General features: G+C 34.2%; 2 protein-coding genes and 1 long non-coding RNA gene across 3 annotated transcripts; 2 read left to right on the forward strand and 1 right to left on the reverse strand.

Annotated features, from left to right (window-relative positions):
- On the reverse strand, positions 497–17422 carry LOC107608873 (protein SET DOMAIN GROUP 40). The gene is given in 7 exon segments (XM_016310637.2): positions 497–1177; positions 1438–1731; positions 2121–2203; positions 2206–2245; positions 2377–2508; positions 2960–3100; positions 17165–17422. Coding segments are annotated over 6 exon segments (1233 nt in total). The 5' UTR covers positions 3020–3100; positions 17165–17422; the 3' UTR covers positions 497–553.
- Positions 3318–10681, forward strand: LOC107606802 (CMP-sialic acid transporter 4). The gene is made up of 14 exons (XM_021107718.1): positions 3318–3683; positions 4775–4918; positions 5021–5093; positions 5217–5292; positions 5379–5490; positions 5618–5697; positions 6591–6666; positions 6781–6881; positions 7091–7162; positions 7910–8044; positions 8289–8348; positions 8887–8935; positions 10040–10134; positions 10421–10681. The coding sequence occupies exons 2-14, from the start codon at positions 4892–4894 to the stop codon at positions 10470–10472; spliced, it is 1008 nt and encodes a 335-aa protein (XP_020963377.1). The 5' UTR covers positions 3318–3683; positions 4775–4891; the 3' UTR covers positions 10473–10681.
- On the forward strand, positions 5704–6587 carry LOC110264884. The gene is made up of 2 exons (XR_002351188.1): positions 5704–5908; positions 5995–6587. It is a non-coding gene; the product is annotated as an uncharacterized LOC110264884 (long non-coding RNA).

The following is a 20819-nucleotide window of genomic DNA, read 5'->3' on the forward strand; positions in this document are numbered from 1 at the left end:
CTTCTCTTAAGTTGGATAGATGCCCTGAGTAGAAATTGGATGTCTGATTTTACCAAACGAAACTATTCTACGGATTCAACTCTCTATTTGTGAACATTGCAATGTGTGTTATGTTAAAACATATTTGGAGATAAACTGTGTATTGCTTTGTTATGTCTAGGTTAAAGGAGATCCAACTCGAAATTAGAATAAATAAATATGGCGATTATGAAATATATGATCAATATGCAATAATATATAATTAAAAGGGATTTTTTTTTTCTAAGTCTCAGGTGCAGAGGTGTTCCACGAGACGAGAAGGCATATCTTGAGAAGAATCTCAGAATTGCGCAAATTCTTCTCTCCTAGTATATATTAACACTGATATAATTACCGTAACATAGTCATGCTAAAATCTACCTTGTTATACTCAGCACTTTCAACATTAACAATATAAGATAACTGGCTAGAAGAATGTCAAGATTAGAACAGAAATTTGAAGAGGAGACAATGTTGATAATAAAATCTCAGAAATTCTTGAAATAATTAAGAAGGCAGTGAAATAATAGCACTATTATTCCATGAGAGAATCTAATATTTGACTACAATAAGAGATACAATCAAGGAGGACTTTCTTATAATTGATTCTCCATTGAATAGTCAACTTCCACTTATTCATAGACCACCTTGTTTTTCTGGATAAAACTACATTGCTATCACTACATTTACCCTTCATATTATGAACTTCTAAGAAGGTATCAACTTCATCCCGGAAAGACATGAGTTTTGTAACCTCCAAAAAAGTACAAAAATCTTGACTATTATCCATTGCATTCAGGAGCAAGGTGTCATCTTCAATAGATGTTGGCAAATTCTTTAAGACACCATGGCAAGTCTTCGATAGCCATTTCATGATGAAAATTTCATTGTCTGCAGAGATTTTAGAGCCGGAATAAACAAAATGTGCAACAGACCTCCTCTTGATTTGAGGGGTTGCCCACAGCCGCAATGCAGCTAGTAGCGCAAAGGAAGGCTTCCCATTGTAATGGATGTACAATGATTCCCTGGACCAAGAAGTGGAAGAACACACAGCAGGTTCCAAAGGAATAAAAACTTTATCATTTGGATTGTCTTGTAGGATAAAACCATAGTGTTCAAGAAGCTCCAAATTTGTGTAAGTTCCATAACATAGCAGAACCTAGTGAGAATAATAATAAATTACATTATTCAAATGGGACGAGTAACTAGTTAATTAATTCAGGCCATTCAAGCACATGCAAAAGATCATAGTGACATCCAGTAACGTAACATAACATAAGCAACAAGAAATGCTTTGTTCTCTAAGACATAAGAAGCAAATTTGGAAAAGACATAAGAAGAATAACTCAATTACTAAAGTTAGCCAGTCAAACTATATATATATATATATATATATATATTAGTTTGTGTGTGTAATACCTGATCTCCTTTATTGTAATTTGCCCTAGCATAAAAGCAATATGCATTCGCATCTTCTTCAAACCCCCCATCTGTTAATCTCTGAGACTGGGAATCAAGCTGCTCTGCATCAGCGACTGTAGTATTGTCTTCATTTGATAAGGAACCATCATGGATCGAAGAGCTAGATAGCAAATCCTCTAGATCCCCAATGTCAGATGGCTCCTTTCCAGGTGCATCATAATTAAACAAGTCACCCACAGGGCATAAACACCCAGCTGAATCCCACGGTATATGCAATGTCCGGGAAGATATCTAGATTTTGAAAGATCAGATGAGATAAAATCATAAAGGTGGAATTCTGCCATTTACTCTAACAACTGAAATACTAAATAGTAAATATAAATATGCCCTGTAATTCAAAAATGCATTTGATGCATCAACCAGCAGTAACTTATCAATAATCCATAAAATAGGTTTATTTTTCCAATCATTGAGATAATTTTAATTTAGACAATTAACCACAAGAAGTGTGTCAAGATTTCATGGATGTAAGAGAAGGCTCAGCACAGGAAAAGTATATTCAGTATATTATCACTTAATAACCAAAATAAGAACCAATGGATTCCACGAAAACCAAATTGAATATTTGTAAATAAATAAATTAGCATGCATGAGTCTTTATAACAAGCTAAATTTCTAACCGTTGCAGAAGCCCACACCCAAGCCTTAAATGTTAGAAGCTGGGGCTTAAATTTGAGATCTTCCATCAAAGCATGAGCTTGGCTTTTAGCACGGCTTTTTCAGTTACCCATATAGCCTCATCCACCTAAAAACCACAAGATACATAAAAGATGGCTTCAAAAAGAGAAGTGCAAATGAAATGCTGATAAGTAGTATCAGGTCAGATGCTATGTCTAACCTAACAAGACAAACTAAAACTTCTAATAGAAACTGAACTTGCAGAGCAGTTTTCTCGAATTCACCAAACATGGCTAGGATGTCATAACTCTTTGGTAAATGCATGAGGTAAGGATACCACCTGGAAGCCTTCCCTTTTCCAACTTCATACAACAGGCAAACATTCAGTATCTGCATTGTGAACAAGCTGAGAAGTAAGGCCAAATGATTCATTTGCATAAAAAACTCAATTATAAGCAACGGCACAGGTAATAATACAACAATGATGAAGCCACACCATACTATTATATACCATGGAATCAGACCCTGGTTCAAGTAAAACCGAAAAACATTTGCTTCGGGGGAAATGATATTGTCAATCCTAGTTTTTATAATGTCAGTCGATCATGATTTTTTTACATTGTATATTCGCATGAATTTATAAAAAAAAGGTGGCATTATCAATCTAGGAGCGACAATAACCATTTCCCTGCTTTGATGCAATAACTATTGTCTATTGAGAAGAACTTAAAACAAATGGCTTGAGCGCATTTTCACAAACAGTTAGAGGCCACAACAAGATTCCAACTTAGCTCACTTGAGACATTCAAAATAGAGTAGAAATAGAGTTATGAAAGAATACCTGGGTTGAAGAAAGAGAAGGGTGGCTATTAAGAGCTTGAGAGAGGTTTGTATGTTGCATAACACTGAGTTGTCATCAAAGCAGATTTTGGAACTCTCAGAATGAGCTCCCCCATCCTAAGGTCTCTTACAGCACCCAAACCCAATGTTCTGAAAATCGGTTCGAACCGGCCGATCGGACCATTCGAACCGTGAACCGGACCGAAAAACGGATCGGTCAATCATCAAAACTGCGAAATTAAAAAATTGGAATTGAACCGGAGAACCGGCCGGTAACCGGTCGGTCGAACCGAACCGTGACCCGGCCGGTTTTTAAGTTAGCAACAAAACGCTGCCGTTTTTGAGTTTTTTCCCCCTCTGAAGTCTGAATCCCTAAATCACGAAAACTCCCAAGGCTGAGACTGAGATCCCTAATTGGCTTCGCTGCTCTCTCTGCTTCAGTGGTTCCCATTGTTGATGATTCTTCTTCGAGCAAGCTTGCTTCACTGAAGTCACTGGCGTCACCGCGTCACACGGGTCGAGGGCTCGCCGTCGAGACACCGCCGTCGCGCCACCTAGAGCCATCGAGAACTGAGAAGTGAGAACGCCTCACTCTCACACGGGTCGAGCCACCGCCGTCGAGCCACCGCAGCAGCCGTGGAGAACTGAGATGGTGCCTTCGCTGTCTCCCACCGCCTCACTCTCACTCTCCCTTCCCCCATCTCTGCTTCTTCTCTGTCTTCCAGGTCTCTGCCCTTCCCCTGTTCTATTCATTTTGTTGCTATAGCTAGTTAATTTTGATTAGCTTAGTTAGTTAGAAATGCATGTTAGTTGATTAGGTGGTTAGCGAATCTGAGCTGGATAGTGGATTTAGGTTTGTTTTGAATAATGATGATGACTGAAAGTGTTGCTGTTCTATTGATTTTCTTGCTTTGTTTGTGCTGTATGGTTTGCTCCTGTGCCAATTTGGCTTGATTGATGCTGCTGCATACTGATTTATTGCTGCCTTGTCCTGCCTGTTGATGCTGAGTCTTGTTTTAATTTGAGCCTAATCACTGGATTCAGTTAGGAGCATTTGTGTGGATTCATGTTGCTTGCTTGTGCAGTGAGGATTTTTGCTGAATTCCTGTTTCATTTTGTTCTGATGCTGTTGTAAGCCAGTATTTCTGTACATAGTTTAAAGAAGGAATGTTGTTTGTTGCTGGCTGGTTTGGTCTAAATTGCTTTGTGATGTTTAGTTGCTGAAGGATTGGCTTGTTTCTTTGGATTCATATGCATTCAGACATGATTTTTGTGTTTCTACTAGTTAATGAATTCATATGACATCTGGGAGACATGATTTTTGTGTTTCTCACTCTCACTCGCACCTGTGAACTTTGAAATTCTGTCTCCCTGTTTAATTTTTCTTTGAACTGTGTAGTGTGAAACTGTGAACTGATTCAAGATTCAACATGAAACTGAACTGTGATTCTCCCTGTACTGTGATTATTGACTAGTGAGTGATTAGTGAAACTGATTACTGAAACTGAACTGTGATTCATTCAACATGATGAACTGTGAACTTTGGTTAATAATTGTTGTTTACTGATTAGTGATTAACTGATTACTTAAACATGAACTGATTTTGGTTTGTTTACTAAACTGGATTTTGTTGTTTGTTGGATAATTGTGAATAATTTTGAATAATTTTGGATGTTGTTTGTTGTGAACTTGAGAGTTGAGATTATTGGGTTGGATTGTTGGTAATGTTTAGTACTTTTGAATAATTTTGAATAATTCTGGTTTATGTAATTTGAATGAGGGGATCACTGGTCCCGGATTGGTTATGCTTGTGCAGCTGGGATAGTCGCCGAGGGACTGAGTCACTGAGGCATAAAGATGAGATCTGTAGCGGTTGCAATAAGTATATAGAGTTGTAATTCGCTCTTCTCTAATTCACAACTCTTAGTCGAAAATGGAGTACAGGAAAATCAGGGATGAGGTGCTTTTAATATGTAGCTGAGAAATTTGCTATCACATTTCTTCCATTCACTCAATAATAAACTAGAGTTGATTTGAGTTTTGACACACCTTTGTGTTGTAGGGTGATGATAGGGAGACCGGCATCGAGGACGTTGAGAGTTTACGTGAAAAATCGGTTTTGCTGTCCGATGCAGGTGCATAACTATCTTCTCTTCTTCTGTCTTATATTGTATCGGTTAGATAATTAGATGTATTGTGTTTGCAACTTCACCATTGGAATAGCGTTAACCTCTTTTCCCCTGTTCACTGTTTTGCAGTCCTAGACAACCGTTTGGCCTCCGTGGGAGAAACCAAAACCGATAGCCACATGGCGAAAGCAAAGTGGAAACTCAAGTCTGACTCCTGCTCCCACTCTCCGTTATCTTTCTGTTCAGTTCTTGTTCGATTTCTTAATCCTCATCCCATTTCTCTTGATATAGGTCAGTTGTTACACTTGCATTGACTATTCTTACTAGTTCGCAAGCCATTCTAATCGTTTGGTCCAAGAGAGCTGGCAAGTACGAGTATAGTGTAACCACCGCAAACTTTCTGGTGCGTATAGATCTCATCTCTATGCAGTATGCACTCATTCCATTGATTCACTTTCTGCTTGATAACCCGAGTTGTGGCATTTGACCAATACATGGCTCCTAATTTATTGGTAATCTTTTGGTTATAGGTGGAGACTTTAAAATGTGCTATATCCCTTGTGGCCCTTGCAAGAATATGGAAAAAGGAAGGTGTCACCGAGGACAATCGGTTAGCATAATCCTTTTCCCTTAAGTTTTTTGATCTGATTGTGAATTTAGTGCAAGATTTTGGGTTATGTTTTACATTCTGTTGATGAAAAGGGAAAAAAGTTTGGATAACTATTAACTAGTTAAAGAGGTGGAATAAGGTTTTTCTTACATTGAAAATTTGAGTGACAACTTGCATTTTGGCCATTTACAAGCAAGCACAAAAGCACAAGGTAACCAAAGTACATGTTTCTACGAACTCATAATGTTACTTTGGAAGCTGAAGCATTATACTGAGATTTTGGGTTGTATTCCTCAGGGCGAATCTTTACTACATTTCGATATTCAAGGATGGAAACAGGTCAGGCGACCTATTAAGGGCCTGTGGCTTGCTAAAATATAGAAGCAGGCGCAGGCTTTTTGAAAAGCCTGTTTATCTTAGCAACCTAGGCCTAGGTTTGCGGAAAAGCGAGTAGGCTTGCTGGCTGTCCTGGGCTTGTTTAGATTTAGAAATGTATATAAATGTAATGTAATTTAATCTACTAAACGCTTGTTCGACTTATCTAGCCTATTTTAGGCATTATGCATACATTTAGCCCATTTGAGCTTTAGTCTTGCATTGTGTGCATTAAAAAAAATCCTCGCCACGAAGCCTTTACCCTCCTTAATGGGACTTCAAGTAAATTTGGGCAGGATTAATTCTTAGTAGTAGAACTTGGATGCCAATGATTCAATTGAGAGAAAAATAATAAATATACTTTTTTATTGTTAGTCAATATGTTTTTCTAAATGAGAGATTTATCTAAGCATTATGACTTCTGTATGTGTTTCCTTTTCTGATGAGAGATTTTTCATGTTGTCTGTTGTTGAAGAATGAATTTAAATAAGTCGTTGTATATTGTTTCTTGCATCTAGGTTGAGCACCACATTAGATGAAGTTATAGTGTATCCCATTCCAGCAGCACTTTACCTTGTCAAAAATTTGCTTCAGGTTGGTGATGCATGTCTATGTTTGTTATGGTCACAATTGATTATTATGTAACTTTGATTTTGCAACAGATACCATCCAAAATCTGATTGTATTTACTCTTCAATTTTATGGCAGTATTACATTTTTGCATATGTAGATGCTCCTGGCTATCAGATATTAAAAAACTTGAATATTATCAGTACAGGTGTTCTCTACCGAATTATACTCAAGAAGAGGTAGCTTTTGTTCTTTATTTTCAATATAAAAAAAATTGTTGTCAATTCTCATTTCATTATCATAATCTTTTGTTAAGGATTGAGGCAGTGTTTTGTTTCCACAAGTTTAGTTTATTACTTAATACTAATGGCTTAGTAAAATAATATTTAATTTTATTGATCGTATTGCCCTGGGGCTGCCTATTGTTGTGTTTTTATTTGCATTTCAGGTTAAGTGAGATTCAATGGGCTGCTTTTATTCTACTGACTGCTGGTTGCACTACAGCCCAGTTGAATTCAAAGTAAGACTAATCCAAGTCTGACATGTGGCCATCACTTTCATACTAATATATTATAATGTTCTTGTGGTACTGCTGTAAAAATGGCCCCCTATCTACAAGCTGTAATGTAACAAACAAATGTATCTGATTGAAGTGCTAGTGAGGAAGTTGGTTAAGATTGAGAGAGAGTTAGGTGTGGAATCATTTGGTAATTGTAGAGATTAGAAGAGCTCCAACTCTTCCTAGTTCCTATCAGTTTTGTATACCTACTCTTTGCCAAATTCTCAGGTTCCTCAGCACATTCTCTGGAATCCTCACAAGACTATTCTATTGATCTAGGTGTAATGTGTCTCTCTACAAAAGAGAGCAATAGCCTTTTTAGATTTATTTTCCATTGTGTAAGTTGCTTGATTACTTTTGAAATTGTCTTTTTGGCAATTTGAATAGCATTGCTTTATACATATTTTTTGGATTACTTTCCGACAATTAGTTTCAGAGACTTTGAAGCAGCAAAACGAGGAATATTTGGCATTGGCGCATATCTGATACTTTCGGTGTTTATGGTTGGAACATAGTGAGAGTATAAAATGAGAAGAATTTTTGTGTTTAGTTTTTTTGAGGTAATTTTAATTACGAGCTAAATTACAGTGCTGTTGATGTTGAATTTATTATTAATGCATGAGCTAAATTTTATTATTCAATCCAAAATTCAGTCGGCAGAGAATAAGTTTTTTGAGCTCTATAACTTCCCATTTTGTGATACATTTAACAATATTGGCAGGCTATTATTAAGAAGCGCCCTTCACGGAACATAAACGTTCAGAACTTCTGGCTTTATATCTTTGGCATGGGCTTCAATGCTATTGCAATACTGGTTCAAGATTTTGATGCTGTGATGAACAAGTAAGTTTACTGTTCTTTCAGACTTTGGTTTTGTAGTTTATGTTGATTTTTCTACTTTTTCACCATATTGATTCTCTTTAAGGAATTCATGTTGAGGAGAATCTTTTCTCATGAAAAGGGACAAGACATGCTCATAATATATATTGTGATCATAAAGTCATCAAGCATTATAACAGGAGAGTTATTGTAGTATTATGAGGCTTAGAATGAGCTCATCAATAATGCGTGTATTTCCCATATTCAGGGGATTCCTCCATGGATATTCGCGCATTACTGTTCTCATGATTTTCAATCATGCACTCAGGTAAAAATTGTTAATTGATGTTCTCTTATAAAATTTCTTCAACTCGGGGAGTTTTACCTGGATTACCACCGACAGTTATGTATCTTGTCATTTGGAGTCATGTCCATTATATGTCTCTTCAATTTTCAACTGTTGCCCCTTTTTAGGCTATTTTTTCGTTTTTCATGTTAAATTTGTCTCTTCACGTCTGTGTGTCTTGTGAAGCAAATGGAAGCAAAAGTTATCATTATTTAATGAGCAAACTACTATTTTTACTTATGAAAGTTCAAGACACTCACAAATGACAAATCTATCATGGATGAACAAAGCTAGCCTTGTAACCACAAAAGACGAGTTAATGACCATTTTTACCTTAAAAATTCAGAATGTTGAAAAACTTACCCTTGAATGAAATTAACGGTTAGGTACATTTGGGTAGTTTTGTCACATGGAGATCTTCTTTTGCGGGTTTAGCTTTGTTCTTTCATGGCTAGATTTGTCAGTTTTCCTAAATTTTCATTGCGCGTAAGTGTCACATTTATATTGTTTGTGCATCCAGTGGAATTGCTGTATCGATGGTGATGAAGTATGCTGACAATATTGTGAAGGTACGATGATGGTATAAGACTGCGTATTCTTATTCTATGATTATATTATCCACTAAATATTTAGAAGCAACAGTAGAACTTAACAGTTCCATGAGTTTAATTGTGAATCACTTTTAGGAGAATGCCAGGGGATCCTGCAATATTATATAACTTTTATTATCATATATTAGTCTATCTTCTTTTTTTTCTTCCAACACCACTTTATCATTATTAGCTTAGCACCACAACCTCGGTACCTCACCCTTCATCGGTGGCTACTCTTTGGCAGGTGCCAGAGGCCAAATATCTGGCGGTCACTCACCAAAAGTTAAAAAAATTTAAAATATAAAAATAATACAATTAGGTTAAACATTCAAAATTAAACTTCCAAACCTAACACATTCACAGAGAGGGGGAGGGCGGTGGTGAAATCCATGGATGCAATGTGTAGCAAGTTGTAAAATGAAGAGAGAAAAAGTTTTGTTCTCCAGAGACAGAGAATGAAGAATGGGGTTGGTGGCATGAGGGGGTTGAGAGGAAGTGAAAGAAGAATAGGAAGATGAAGATGAAGATGAAGAGGAAGAAGAGGCAAGGACAGAGAGTAGAGACTGAGGGGTGATGATGAGGGAGAGAAAACTAGTTTCAAAAGAAAAGGGAACAATTGGTTAAAATTGGCTATTAAAAAATTGGTTCTTAATATTTTTTCTACTTGAAACCCCAAACCACACTGCTACTTCTACTACAACCCAAAACTGAACTACATGATTTCTTATGTATTGAATGTTCAAATTTGTCTAATAATAAACTATACATGATGAGGTATGCCACATCAAGTTTCAGCCTGTCGTGTCAGCTTTTAATCGTGACAAATTAACGGCATGGACCAAAAACCAATAATTTAAAATTCTTTTGGACAAAACAAAACCAATTCTATACCTATTGTCTAGAGCTGGGTCATGATGTGTGTTTTATATCACATGTAATAATCTATATGGGGGCTTACAGTTGTTTTGTTTGATTTATTTGGACATTATAATGCCTTTACAAGTGCCAATTTGCCAAATGATAGATATAGCCTATGAAGTGGAGTTCAATTGTATGATTAAGTTTCCAATTTTTGCATAGGTGTACTCTACTTCGGTGGCAATGCTTCTTACGGCAGTAGTTTCTGTCTACCTTTTCGGATTTCATCTCTCCCTTGCATTTTTCCTTGGTACAACGTAAGTTGCTGCTATATCCTCAATTTTTCTAACATGACGTGGTTATGCTTTGATTTGTGAGCACACCAGGTTTTTTATTTTTTTTCCCCATCATATCAACAATTGAAATTAAATTGTTAAAATCTTAAGTGCTTTAATGGCTTTGGCTCCTAATGTAACTTTAGTATGCACAAAATTTTATTAGCTCTTTTTATTTTTTTGTGCTTTGCTTTTTTGTTTTTGATGTTGGGCGTAACCATTTTCTTTGTCTCATCGCTTGAACTTAAACTTCTTGTTATGTTTGCAGTGTTGTCTCTGTTGCGATTTATCTGCATTCTGCCGGGAAGATGCAAAGATAGCTATAACTACCACCTGGTTCTTTTGACCCCATTTCATATTCATACATTTTCAAATTGTTAATTAAATATCATAGTAGTGTATATTTTGACGAGTTTAATTTTTATGTATGGACATTGTAAAACGTTTTACATAGTCATGCAATTACAATCATTATCATTCACGTAGTAAATGTAAAAGAGTTATTTTTACTAATGTGACATTTATATGATTGGATGTGCCTGTAAAACGATTTTACACTGATAGTGTATTAAAATTAAATTCATATTTTGACATATATGTCTAGTAAATATATTTCACTCAAGCTATATTTGGCACACCACTTAAATTAGAGGAAGGGAAAAAAAAATTAAGTCAGCCGTGTATCACTTGGGAAAAGTTTTCTAATTTAAAGGTAATTTGTTCAATGTCCTTATCAAGAGGTGGGAAGGAGGTGGGAAGGGGAGATATGTCATTTGAGCTAAGGTTTATTGACGGTTATTACTTTATTTAACCCTCACATTTAGCAAAGTAATGGGAGAACATTTAACTTCTCCCCAAGTTGGGTCGGATAATGATTTAAAGGATCCGTGTTGTAGGTTGTATATCAAATACAAGGTGGGTTGGCTTACGTTGCGTAGGTCCAGGAATGAACAATTTTTTTATTTGAAAAAATAAAATGTATGATATAATTAAAAATATTATCAAATAAAAAATGACTTTAATATTAGTTATACTTTCTAGGAAGTGTTATCAGTAGTCAGAGCAGAATTCATCTTTTGTTTGAATTTTTTTTTGTCATTGTTTACGCCAGAGTTGGATCAGGAGCCTGAATTAGTTGCGTGCCCATTTAAGTTGGATTGCATTGATATCTCAATTCTCTACCCTCATTGTGCCATCCTCTGCCATTGGAGTGGTTGTTTGAAAGCTCTTATCCGTCTCTTTTTCATTGGTGCATTACAGGCTATTAAGAAATCATGCTGTTTTTATTTTACAGGCTGTTAAGAAATCATGCTGTTTTTATTTTGGAATAAAAAAATATTGATTTAAAATGTTGACAAAGTTATACATGAATTAACAAAATTAGTTTGATTCTATAAAAAAAAGTAATTTATCCAGTTAAATCAAACACAAATCAATATTACTCAAATACAATAAATGAAGAGTGGTTATATTCGAGTCTTATTTTTATTCTATATAAATTATTATCAGGCGTAGAATTTTTTGAAAATACACATAAATAAATATAGGCTATCATGGTTTATGTGTATCGTAGTTTATGTGAAGAACGAAACAAAAAATAAATTGCTACAAAAGATAGCGGTTTACGAACAAAAAACTAAGGACAAAAACCGCTACATGATATCGCGGATCATGAAGAAAACTATGGCCAAAATCCACAAGCATCAATTGTGGTTTATGGAAAAAAAAAATGAAGAAAATTATGACAGATTGTAGTGAATTACTTGAAAGATGCTATATAAATCGCCATAGTTGGCCACAAACTATTCATTTGGGCCATTTTCAAAGTTTGAATTTGGAGACTTTTCAGAAAACATCAAGGATCAAATACAAGTAAGGTCGAAGAAAACCACCGTCTCATTCTCTCAGTAGGAGGGATGGAACTCTCAAGAGGAGAGACAAATTAGAACTCAAGGTTCTATCTCCGTGACCTAAGCAACTTGACAACGAGTAATGAGGAGAAACATCGATTTACTAGAAATAATACAAATCTACGGTGCAATGAGTTGAGCTTATTCAAATTTAAATTCGACTCATTTATTTTATGAGTTCAAGTTTGGTCACTAGCTCACGAATTTAGCTTATCGAGCTATTAACAAGTCTAGTTCGAGCTAGTTCATGAGTTGGCTTGACTCACTTCCAGTCTTAGCGATAGCTCTGCCTAATTTCTTTGGCGGGAGGAGCTTGGAGGCGACTATGCAAGATGCTACTGACGAAGGGAAGGGGATTAGGGTTCAGGGGTTCACCGTTTTCTTTTTTTTATTAGTGAACAAAACGATGCCGTTTGATGAAAAAATCTGAAAACTAGTTGAGTCTCAATTCGGTTTGACCGGACGGTTCTCGACAGGTTCGACGGTCTAATAATAATTTTTAGAAATGGCGGTTATAGCTTTTGATCGAATCGGAATCCTTACCGATTCACAGTTCGACCGGTTCGACCGGCCAATTCAAACCGATTTTTAGAACCTTGCAAAATACATATAGTGTGAAAAATTTGGTGCACAACACAAAAAATTTTGATTCACAACACAAAAACTTTTGATGAACAACATAGAAAATTTTGAAAGACCACAATTGATTTACCCAACCAACAAAATATATTCGCAGCAAAAATTTATGTGCTATGTCAATAAGTTCCTGTGCTCTCCAACAAAATTTTCTATGCTAAAAAAGCATGAAGACGGAAAAGCGGTGACACATCAACATTTTTGTTGTTGTTGGGCTTGTACTAACTTAGTTAAATTTGGTTACAAAAAACGTTTATATGTGTAAAAATGTCATAATCAATTAATACTAAATAAAATAATATTGGATTATTTGAACTAATTTTTTATTGTCTCTAAATCTTTATTACAATATGATCGGGAGGACCAAATCCCCAAAGTGATTCTGGAGATACACAACGTTCACTATTTTAGTCCCTTAAATCCAAAATTCACTATACTGGTCTCTAAGATCCAATCAATTTCGAGCACCATATTGATCTCCGGACCTTTTCTAGCGCTGAATTAGCAAGTGCAGTGTTGAATATTCTCTGACTTGCCACTCTACATAGAGGACTAAACAATGTTGTTTTATTTTAGCGCTTAAACAAGACAAAAATGGAGTTAAACCCTAAATTGGTTCCTGAGATTCACAAAATGCACCGATTTAGTCCCTGACTTTCCAATTGCACTAATTACGTCCTCTAGATTCCAAAAAATGCATCAACGTGGTCCCTCTTGAATTTTTCGTTCATATTTCTTGCCGGCGAGATGCTAATCATAAAACTTTTTTTATTTGATAAATAATGAATGATTTGATATATAAATATACAACTTTTAGAAAACTTAAATTAATATTGATGTCTTTAACGTAACACAAATGTTTTCGAACTAAATATAAATTTTAAAAAACGTAAAACTGTCATAAACTATGTGCTCTAAATTTATAGATATAATTCAAAAAATATAAATAATATCAATTTATTTAATATAACAAAAATGTCTATCAACAAAATCTATGCAATAAAAATTAAAATAAAAAAGGTAAATTATGCACTTTCTATAAAGTAGGAAAGGAATAGTTCAAAATTAACTAAAATCATTATGACTTTGTTAAACCTTAAATCTGCGTTTTAATACTAAAGTTTTAATATTATCGGTCCGTTTGAAAAGTTTTAAAAGTTATTTTTTTTAGTTTTTGACTTATAAAAAGTAGTAATATTAATGTCTGATACAATTTTTAAAACTAAATTATAGCTTTTTAAGAAGTTATTTAAGTGGTTATAGAGAAGTTTAAAAAAAAATATTTCTCATAATAAAAAGCATTTTATCACATTTTTTTTAATATAAACATTTTTAAAACTAAAAAATCAAATACAAAATAATTTATTTATAAACTATTTTTCATATAAACATTTATTGTTTAAGTTATTTTTTCAAAAAAAGCTTAACTAAATTAGATACCTAAACTGAAAAATCTTATACCATAATTATTTAGAAATGAATAATTATGCAATGTTGTAACATAACTCATACATCGTAAATCATAAAATCATTGATATTGCTTTAAACTTTCTAACTCAAATTTTATAAAACAAAATCTATACCCTAAATTCTTAACAGTAAATCTTTAATTCTGTTCTATCAACCATAAATTTTTTAAAAGTGATTTAATTAATAATATTATAGATATAATATGTACTAATATTTCTTTAAACTTTAAAAAATAAACTTTTATAACCCAATTCTCAATTCTAAAATAAACCCTCATAGTTGAACCATGAACCATAACATTTTCATAAATGAATGAGTCAATAATATTATAGATATAATATGTACTAATATTATATGTAATTAATTTCTCTTATTAAAAATCTATATTCTAAACCCTAAACAATATTTTTTTACTCTAAATTCTAAAACTTAGATGGTTTTCTTATATATTTTTTTTTCACTTCATCATTATCTGAGTCAAATTTAAAGTCATTTAACATTTAAATTTTTTTTTCACTTAAGTAACATTAATTGTATCAATAATCATGTATATTTACTTACAAGTAATTTTTACCAATTTTTATCAAATTATGACTATAATTAGACCATATACGTCTATAAATAAACTTTGATTAATTTTTTTTCATGTTATGCAAAACTAATAAATTTTTAAAAATTTTTATTATTGTATTAATCGCAGCATGTTCATAACAACATCGTCAATACCTTTTTTATCTTTATAAGCTATTGCCATGTAAAAATATTTACAATTTTTTTTGCTAAAAATTTATGATTCAATTTTTTATCTACACTTTTTTTATTTTTTGTTCACCAACTTATCTACAATATCTAATCCTTAATCAATATTTTCCAATATTATTTCCTTTACTTTTAATGTTTATAAGACCCAAAAAAAAAAAAAAAAACTCTATTTTATTAAAAACATACAAGCCCATTATACCTAGATCCAAAACTGCTATGGCTGCATATGTTAGAATGGCTCGCCACATTAGTTGACTAGCCTGATTGAGCTCCAGCTGCGACAAGCTACACATGGCCTGTAATTAATAAACCATCATGTTCAATGTTCTGAAAATCGGTTTGAATCGGTCGGTCGAATCGATTGAACTGCGAACCGAAAAAATAAAAATCATTGTTGAACCGTTAAACCGGCCGGTAACCGGTTAGTCGAACCGAATCGAGACCCGGCCGGTTTTTTTACTTTGCCCAAAAACGCTCAAAACGCGCCGTTTAGCATTCAGTAACCCCTAACCTTACCCGTTACTAACCCTAACTCACTCCAACACTCTCCAACAGCGCAGCAGCAGACCCTCCTTCGTCCTTCCCATCACCCTCGAGCTAGTCGTTCATTTCAACGCCGGCGAGCTCACTTCCTCCCTTTCGTTCAGCCGTCGGACTACTCCTGACGCCGTCGCTGGTTGGAGCTTCGAAGCTCACTCGACCCCTCACTCAGCTAACGTCTCAGACTCTCAGCAGTAGAAGCATAGTCGCCGGGTTCGCCTCCTGCCTCCGTCGCGAAGCTTTGTTCCACCGTCGCCAGCTCTCCGTTTCCAGCGCCGTCATCCTTCCTTGCATTTGAATCTGTAATGGAGCCTCTGTTTGATTTTGATTCTGATATGTTTTTATTCTAAACTTTTTTATTTTGATTGTTGGTTTGATTCTGATTTATTTTTATTCTTCCGTCGTCCTCCCTATTGTTGATTCTAATTTGTTCTTTGGTTGGGTTGTTCTTGATTCTTTGGTTGGGTTGTTAATTTTATTTTTTTTTTACTTTGAACTTTTTGTTCTGTTTTTTTTATTAGTTGCCAAATCAGAAGGTACAATTTAGTATTACTATTATGGCTGATTTGGATTTGCTGAGGAAGATTCAAGATTTATTATCCCTCTCTTGAGTTGAATGAAGTTTTTGTCAAAGTTAAAAGAATGTATCTGAGCAATTGCAACACGCATTGTTACTATTACACACAGCAATTTGATGATTTGTTTGATCTTTGTTGCCTGTATTGGTGTGTGTTGATGGCCTGAAGTTTTGAGCTATTTGTTAGATATGAGTTTAGATTGTAATAAATTTTGATAATTGTTATGTTTTGAGAAAGTTTAGCTCAGTGATTACGATGAGCTTAATTGCAGAAGAGGTCTTGCTACTTTGTTGAATTCTGTAGTTTAATCACCAAATTAAACTCTTTTAGTCTACTCTCTACATCTCTTTCTACCTACTCTATCTGTGTATATGCACATTTTAATTTCTTGCAAGCAACTCATCGTGAATAAGCATTGTTTCCATTGTTTACATGAGGGGTTTTTTGAGGTATACATACTTGCTTTTCTCGGTGTCTTTGTCTCTGTCTGTCGGTGTCTCTGTCCCCTTCTGCAATCATCGTCTCTTTTATAGTGATATCTGATATGTGGTTTACTGATATAGTGAAGTTTTGTGAACTCTGATTCAAGTCATTCAACTGTGAACTGATATAGTGATATAGTGATTGAATAATTGTTTTTATATGAACTGTGAAGTGTGAACTGATATAGTGATTGAATAATTGATTGAATAATTGTTTGCTTGTTTCAACTGATTTTTCAACTGAATAATTGAAATTGAAATTGAAATTCTGCAACTAATTGATAGGTAGGTTTTGTTTGTTTATTTCTCTTGAATTGAAATTGAAATTCTGCAACTAATTTTCTGGTTTGAGTGAGTAAGAGTCAGCTTTTTCTGTTATTTAACTTCATGTTGTTTTATGCTTATGTGTTTGTTTATTCTTGGGTGTTACGCTAATATTTTTGTTTTGAGTCTTCTGAAAATACCAGGGTGTTACATTTTGGTTTATGTAATACTTTTAATTTGGATGATATTTCATGATTTATATTAGACTATAATTATATTTTAATAGACTATAATTATATTTTAATGTGTTTATTTATATTTTATTTATTATTTTATTATAAAACNTCGATTTTCAGAACCTTGCCCAAACCTCTACTGCAGTATTAAATGAATGTGAAGAGGCTGTGCATGAAAGGAAGAATGAAAAAGAGGGAAGATTAGGTGGTACCCTCCAGAGTGAGGAAAGTGAGAGACAAAGAGAGAAGAACCCAGAGGGAGAGAGTGGTGGGGCTGGTCGGTGGTTGTTGATGCATCCGAGATTCCAATATGTGATGCCCATCTTAATAAGCTTTCAATGCTTCCATCTTCATCCTCTTCCTCCATCACAAAAATCTCAAACCTGCTTCCTTCACATGTAAATAGCTAAAAATTGAGTTTGTCTGATTCAATTTATATAGATCTGTTTAGAACATATATGAAATCAATTTCTATTCAATGTGTAATTTTAGTTTTCAATCAATTTATTAACATAAATTATCCTTATTTTTAATTCAATATAAATTTTTTTTAATTTTATTTTTTCATAAATTCACTATTCTTTTAAACTTTGAATGATTCATTAATTACTTTGTATTTATTGTACTTTTCAAATTTTTTATAAAAAAATAAAAGATCAAAATCATCAAATTACAAAATACTAACAATTTTTTTTAATTCCTGAATATAATATAACTTTATTATTTTTTTTTAATTATGAATGAGACTCGAACCCGTAATTTCTAGGTAAATATGGAAAGATTATGCCATTTGAACTATAGCTCCTTAGCATAATATAAATTTATTTACGATAACATATTTGATACAAAAAAAAAAATAAAGCATGCGAGATAATAATATTTTAATTCCTAAATATAATTTAATTCATTATTAACATGAAGAATTAAAATCTAAAAATAAAAAATTATCATTATTAGCATGGACAATAATAATGTAATATTCAAAATTAAATATATCAAGCTTTAATTATTATTGTTAACGTCACAAATTAAATACTCAACAAAAAAAATATAAAAATATAATTTTTTTATTAATATGAATTAAATAATATTAAACACCAAAAATAGATTTTTTTTTAATTATCAACATAAAAAAATCTAAACACATTAGACATACATTAATATCACATTAGATATACACATCGTTTTTTTTTTCTCAAAAATAGTAGGTTATATTTCATTAATTATTGAAAAATAAAATACAAAGATGTCCAAAAGCAGGACAGCATAATAAAAGGTGGGAATTTCCCAAAAACACTACACTGAAGGTATTCATCTAACAGTGCGTGGTCGAAAAACGAAAATAAAATCTTAAAGAAGAAAGAATGATAAATCAAATTAAATGAAACTAAGAGTTTGCCTCATAGAGAAGACGACCTAAACTGGGAGTTCTTTGGATTTCACGAGTAACTTGACAGAACTTGCTAGAATGGCAGACGGCATTGAAGTAGAATCTTCAAAAATCAACTAGTTGCGAACTTTCCAGCAGTTCCAGCAAATGATGGCAAGAAATTGAGGATTACGGTTAGTATTCTTCAACGGGTTAAGCATCTCTGTTGATGCAGCCCACCATGTCCAAAAGTTATTAGGACTCTGAGGGGGAAGACAGTCACGAAAATAACTCTGAGACCATACATCTTTAATTCTAGAACAATCGATCAAACAATGAGTGACTGTTTCTGTTGCTTCATGACAGCAGGGGCATATTGGTGATATAGATGGGATGCGGTGATGAATCTGAGTAAGCACCGGAAGCCGGTCATGGAGAGCTTTCCAGATAAATAGCTTAACTTTGTGAGGCAAATTCAACTTCCATAGATCCATCCACGACTTTTTCTACTGCATATAATTAGTGCAAAGCTCCAGAGGCGGATGGTAAAATAAATAGCCAATTCTGTAACCTAAAGTTGTATCATATTGCTTGAATTTGTTCAAATCCCATTGCAATTTGTCCCTACTCTGCTGAATTTTAACTGACAAAATCCTGTTTGCAACATCTTGGGGAAATAATTCTTGAATGAGATTCTGATTCCAATTCCTATTTTCAGTAATTAGATCTTTAACTCTTGGAACCAATTTAGAAATAGCCTGTCTATTTGCCATGTCAGAAATCATTAAAGGATATGGAGGAGGCAGCCAAGGATCTTCAAAGGTTCGGATATTCTCTCCAGTACCCACAGCCCAATTAAGACCTTTTTCAACAATCTTTCGGCCTTCCAATATGCTCCTCCATCCCCAAGAAGGTAAGACTCCAATTTCTACCGTTATAGCATTACCATTGCTAAAGTATTTACCTCTTAGGATTTTAGATAAAAGGGAAGTAGGCTGTGTTACGAATCGCCAAAACTGTTTGCCTAAAAGCGCTAGATTTTGGATTCTGAGATCTTTAAATCCAAGGCCTCCTTCTCTTCGTGGGCGAGTCATAGTGTGCCAGCTAATCCAAATCATCCGCCTTTCAGAACCTTTTTGTCCCCACCAGAACTGAGAAAATAGAGAGTGAATTTCTGAAATTAAACCATCAGGCAACTTGAAGCAAGACAATGTATAAATAGGAATAGATTCTCCCACTGCCTTAAGCAATACATGTCTACCACCTAACGATAGAAGATTGCGCTTCCACCCTTAGATTCTTTTCCGAACCTTCTCTTTGATCATACTAAAAGAAGCCTTTTTCGATTTAGAGACTGTATAAGGCAAACCAAGGTATTTATCCTGAGCCCCAATATGATTAATATTCATAAAGTTAGCCAGTAGTGTACGAGTAGTGGAGGGAGTGTTATGGCTAAAGAATACAGCAGATTTATTAAGATTTACCCCTTGGCGACTGATGCTTTCATAAGAATTTAATAAATACATGATGTTTAAACATGCTTCAGGATTAGCCTTACAGAATAAGATGGAATCATCAGCAAAGAGGAGGTGGTTGACCTTGGGACATCGCCTATATATCTGAAGACCTTGAATTAGTCTGTTTTGTTTTACCTTGTGTAGCAAGAAGGAGAGACCTTCTGCACAGAAAAGAAAAAGATAGGGAGATAGAGGATCTCCTTGTCGAATACCTCTATTTGGTTTGAAGAAACCATAGGGTTGTCCTTCCACAATAACAGAATAAGAAATAGTTGTCACTAATTCTCGAATCCACATGATCCACCGGGAGTCAAAACCAATCTTCTCCAATATAAACCAAAGAAAGTTCCATTCCACCCTATCATATGCCTTACTCATATCTAATTTTAGCGCCATTTCATTTTCGAGTCCCCTTTTTTTGTTCTTCAAGTAATGCATACACTCGTGAGCAATTAGGATATTATCAGAGATTAATCTGCCTTTAATAAAAGCACGCTGCGTAGGGCTAATTAGTCTATTCATCATACCCTGAAGTCTATGTACAAATACTTTAGAGATAATCTTGTAAAAGACTGAGGATAGGCTTATTGGTCTTACCTGAGTCATATCTTTAGCATCAGAAATCTTAGGAATAAGACAGATCTAAGTGTGGTTAAAACCCTTCAAAATTTTGCCCCCTGAAAAGAAGCTCTTAACTACTCGAAACACATCACCACTGAGTATGTTTCAAAATTTTTGAAAAAATTTTGCTGTCATGCCATCATCTCCTGGAGCACTTTGAGGATAAATGCTAAATGTTGCACGTTTTACTTCCTCCATAGTCACTGGTCTTTGAAGCCTACGATTCATGTGAGCTGTAACCTTAGGTTCAAAATCAGTAAACAGAGGTTCAGGGTTCTCATG

This window comes from Arachis ipaensis, chromosome B07 (assembly GCF_000816755.2).
Source record: "Arachis ipaensis cultivar K30076 chromosome B07, Araip1.1, whole genome shotgun sequence".
Taxonomy (NCBI): domain Eukaryota; kingdom Viridiplantae; phylum Streptophyta; class Magnoliopsida; order Fabales; family Fabaceae; genus Arachis; species Arachis ipaensis.